Genomic DNA, 4,978 nt, shown 5'->3' on the forward strand with positions numbered 1-4,978 from the left:
TCTGAGCCTCTGCTGCCTTGCAGGGCTGCAGGACGGATAGGAAACCAACAGGAAAGGAAACCAACATTAGCCTATTCCCATGTAGCCCAGAGAGGTCGGAGGTTGTGGGTCCTTGATTATTTGGAAGGGAGACACAGCAAAAGCGCAACTGATAGGAAAGGCTTTAATAAAATAGACAGGAAGAGGAAAGACACAAGGCTTTAACAAAGCAAAACTCAAATAATGGCATCAAAGAGACAGATGGGAAAGGAGAGACCAAGTAAAAAGCTAAAGCAGACCTCTGAGGCTCTGTGGCAAGCAACCTCTGAGGATGCTTCCCACAGATGAAGGCGAAACATCAGGAGAGAATGCTTCTAGAACATGGCCATACATCCTGAAAAACTTACAACAACCCACTATAGCAGACTGATAACAATTTGGCAAGAAGTTTTAAAAGTGAAAAGGTTTTTTAAGTTATAGGAAATATTATGTACTAGCTGTGCCCTGCCACGCGTTGCTGTGGCCTATAGTAAAACTTATCAAAGTTGAGGTAGATATCTGGACTATTATGAAAGAGAGGTCCCTACCTATTCCTTCCCCCTTTTCCTCCCCCTTTCTCTCCTTTCTTCCTTCTCTACCTCTTTCTTTCTTTCCTTCTTTCACTACTTGGTTTCAACCTTCTCTCTTTCCTTCATTCCCTCCCCCTTTCTTCCTTTGCCTTTCTTCCCTCCCTGTTTGCTTCCTTCTTTCTCTTTTTATTTCCTTTTATTTCACCACCATCATAACAATAACAATAATGCAATGCATTGCCTCTGGGACCTGACACCTCTCCCATTCCCCCTAAAAGGGTCTCATAGGAACAATAATAGCATCATCATCATAATAATAGAAATAACAACCTTTACCCGCCATGTGTTGCTGTGGCCAATCTTCCCTCTTTCTCTCCTTCTTTCCCTCCCTCCCTCCTTCCTTCCTTCCTTCCTTCCTTCCTTCCTTCCTTCCTTCCCATCTTTCCTTCTCCTCTTCTTTCTCTATCTCTTTCCTTCCTTCCCCCTTTTTCTTTCTCTTCTGCTGCCTCTCTTTTCTTTACTTCCATCTTTCCTTTTCTTTCCTTTTCTTCTTCCTCTAACTTTCCTTCCTTCCCCCTTTTTCTTTACCTCCCTTTCTCTTTCTTCCTTCTTTCCTTCCTTCCTGTCTTTCCTAGATTTTGACAGGGCGGGAAGGGGCAGGGTGGGGTTTGAAGGTGGCGTGAAGTAAAAGGAGGTAAGATTGGGGCAGGGGAGTGATGGAGCGTGGGGTTGCGTGTGTGTGTGCGGCGGCGGCGGGGGGAGTGATGGAGCCTGGGGTTGCGTGTGTGTGTGCGGCGGCGGGGGGAGTGGGGTTGCGTGTGTGTGTGCGGCGGCGGGGGGAGTGGGGTTGCGTGTGTGTGCGGCGGTGGGGGGAGTGATGGAGCGTGGGGTTGCGTGTGTGTGTGCGGCGGCGGGGGGAGTGATGTAGCGTGGGGTTGCGTGTGTGTGTGCGGCAGGGGGTGTGTGTGTGCGGGAAGCGGCGCGGCGGGGCTTGGAGTGGGCATGGTTTCCGCAGAGGGAACGTTGGCCGGAAGGCCATGTGCGCGCGCGATGGAACTTGCGGCTGGGCGCCAATGCGCATGCTCAGTTGTTTTGCCGTTTTGTGAATGTGTTGTGTTGTTTTTCATTTTGAGTAGATATGTTTGTACCTTGTGGGTTGTGTTATGGGCATGGGAATTTTGGTTAAGTTTCGTTGGGGTTTTTTTGAGTTTTGTTCTTTTGCCGTTTTGTGAGTGTGTTGTTGTGTTGTTTTTCATTTTGAGTAGATATGTTTGTACCTTGTGGGTTGTGTTATGGGCACGGGGATTTTGGTTAAGTTTCGTTGGGGGGGTTTTGAGTTTTGTTTCCTCGTTGGATGCCCCTAACAAATTTATATATATAGATTAGGAAAAAACAGAATCATAGAATTGGAAGAAAACACAAGGGCAGTCCAGTCCAACCCCATTTTGCCAAACAGGAGCACACAATCTAAGCACTCCCAGCAGATAGCCACCCTCTGCTTAAAAACCTCCAGAGGAGACTCCGCCACGCTCCAAGGCAGAGAAATCAGATGTGGTGCCAATTGTAAAACATACCTCTGCTCCTCTCATACGCCATAAATTAGAAGGGGAAGGACAAAACGTACTGTTAACTTTTAAACACTTTGCAGCTTCCCTGCCTTAATATATTGTAAATTAAAGGGCAGAGAACCAGACGGGATGCCAACTTTTGAACAAATTCCTGTTCTTCTCTTCTATAAATTAAAAGGAGAAAAGACTAGCTGTGAGGTCAACTTTCCAGAGTTTATTTATTTTGTATTTAAAACACATTTTATAACCACATTACAAATAAACACTCCCCTGCTCCTCTCTGGGCCCTTCCACACTGCCATATAATCCACAATGTCAAGACAGATAATCCACAATATCTACTTAGAACTGGGTTACCTGAGTGCACACTGCTATATAATCTAGTTTAATGTGGATTTTATATAGCTGTGTGCAAGCCCGCCCTCCTTCTCAAGTTAGAAGGAGGAGGACCAGAAAGGATGCCAACTTTCAAACATATCCCCACTCCTCCACCTCCTCCATGCAAACTTTTAAACTCATTGCTGCTCCTCTGCCAGCACAAGCTAGAAAGGGGAAGGATCAAATAGGATGCCAACTTTTAAACTAAGTCTTACTCCTCCGCCTTAATATTATAGTAACATAATATAATATTGATAATATAATAATATTGTGATGATATTAAAATAATAATCATCATCCATCCTGCCATAAACAAAAGGTAGCCACTTTGGATCAAGAGAAAAAGGCGTGGAATAACGATATAATCATAATAACATAATAATAATAATAATAATAATATAATGATATTATTATTATTAACAACAATAATAATCCTATATAATTATATATTATTTCCCACCTTTTCCTCTTGATCAAGACCCAAAGGGGCTAACTTTTCGTATGGCAAGATGATTGATTATTCTTACTATAATTATATAAATATATTATTATATCATTATATATTATTGTTATATCATTATATCATCGTCATATTATTATTATTATTCCCTTCCATTTTTCTCTTGATCAAGACTCAAAGTGGCTAACTTTGACTTATGGCACAATGGATTTTTATTATAATTATATTGATATTATAATATTATATTGTTAGCCACTTTGAGTCTTGATCAAGAGAAAAGTGGCAGGGAATAATAATAATAATAATATGATATAATAACAATAATATATAATGATATAATATAATATCTTTATATAATTATAATAAGAATAATCAATCATCCTGCCATAAGCAAAAGTTAGCCCCTTTGGGTGCTGGTGTTATCCTACAAAGCCCTAAACGGTTCCGGCCCAAAATACCTTGCAGACCGCATCTCGGCCTACGAGCCCACGAGGACCTTGAGATCATCTGGGGAGGCCCTTCTCTCGGTCCCGCCTGCCTCACAGGCACGCCTGGTGGGGACGAGAGAGCGGGCCTTCTCGGTGGTGGCCCCCCGGCTGTGGAACGCCCTCCCTGCTGAAGTTAGACAGGCGCCCTCCCTAATGGCCTTTCGTAAGAGCCTGAAAACATGGCTTTTCGAGTTGGCCTTCAACTGAGTGCTATATCATTGGAATGATGACCGGAATGGACTACGACTATGGAACTGATTATGACCCCATGATATGACGAAGCGGATTTTTAGTATAAGTATATGTCACGTAGTAGTAGATTGTGTGTACTGTCTTGATTCATTGTAAACTGTCTTTTCTATGTTGTTGTTCACCGCCACGAGTCGCCCTAAGGCTGAGAGTGGCGGTCAATAAGTGCAAGCAATAAATAAATAAATAAATAAATTAGCCATTTTGCATCTTGAGCAAGAGAAAAATGACAGAGTAATAATAATATGATAGAATGACATAACACTAATATGTAATGATGCAATATAATAATATTTTTATATAATTTTAATAATCATCCTGCCATAAGTGAAAGTTAGCCCCTTTGGATCTTGATCAAGAGAGAAAGGTGGAGAATAATCATAATAGTAGTAATAATAACAATACTATGCCAAGTCCTGTGAGGTCATTCCTAGGCTGCAGACAGGGTGCCAACTTCAAATCCTCTGCCTGAGGGCAAGAAATGGAAGACGGCCAACTTTTAAACACACCCTTGCCTTCATACAAGTTAAAAGGCCAGAGGACCCGATGGGATGCCAACTTCTGAACAGACAGAAGAGAGAGGACTACAAAGGCTGCCTGCGGTTCCCCTTCCGGCCGCGAGGGGGCGCCCGCGCGGAGTCCACGCACCTGGCACCTGCAGACGAGGTCGGCCTCGGTGGCGAGGAGGTCCACCACTTTGCCCTTGCCCTCGTCCCCCCACTGCGAGCCCAGCACCACCGTCACCCGGTTGCCGCCCGGCTCGCTCCGCATCCGCTTCAGAGCGACGCCTCCCGCCGCGCCGGAATTGGACGCCGCTCGGGTGCCCGACATCATCGGCGCTGAGGAAGACCAACGACGACCTCCTGCCAACGGCCGAGCCCGCCTTCCTTCTCGCGCGCGCGCGCCCCCTCTCTCGGCCTTTTATAACAACCCGCTGACCAATCCGCGAGGCCGAGAGCTGTGACGTAACGCGGGAGAAAGGGAGGGGGAGGAGGGGAGGCGGTTGAGGGGAGCAGCTCACTCTGAGGGAAAGGAAGGAAAGGAAGGAGTGGTTCTCTCTACACTGGAAAATTAACGCACTTTGACAGCACTTGAACTACTCTGGCTCAAGGCTAGGGAGTCCTGGGAGCTGTAGCTTGATGAGGCACCAGCACTCTGTGGCAGAGAAACCTGTGAGATTAGTGGCTCAAGATGGAACACATCTCACCACACTAAAACAATGGATGTGGCTGGACCACAACAACAACCACCATGTCAGACTACACAGAGAAGCCATTGAAATCCACA

At 45.2% G+C, this 4,978-nt stretch overlaps 1 protein-coding gene across 1 annotated transcript in view; it reads right to left on the bottom strand.

The window, feature by feature from the left end:
• Positions 1 to 4,584, bottom strand: part of ADSS1 (adenylosuccinate synthase 1) — a 39,796-nt gene extending 35,212 nt beyond the window's left edge. The window contains exon 1 of the mRNA XM_060754581.2: positions 4,340 to 4,584. Within this exon, the coding sequence (XP_060610564.2) occupies positions 4,340 to 4,525 (186 nt within the window). The 5' untranslated portion in view covers positions 4,526 to 4,584. The remainder of the gene's footprint in view (positions 1 to 4,339) is intronic.
• Positions 4,585 to 4,978: the final 394 nt, after the last annotated feature.

This window comes from Anolis sagrei, chromosome 1 (assembly GCF_037176765.1).
Source record: "Anolis sagrei isolate rAnoSag1 chromosome 1, rAnoSag1.mat, whole genome shotgun sequence".
NCBI lineage: Eukaryota > Metazoa > Chordata > Lepidosauria > Squamata > Dactyloidae > Anolis > Anolis sagrei.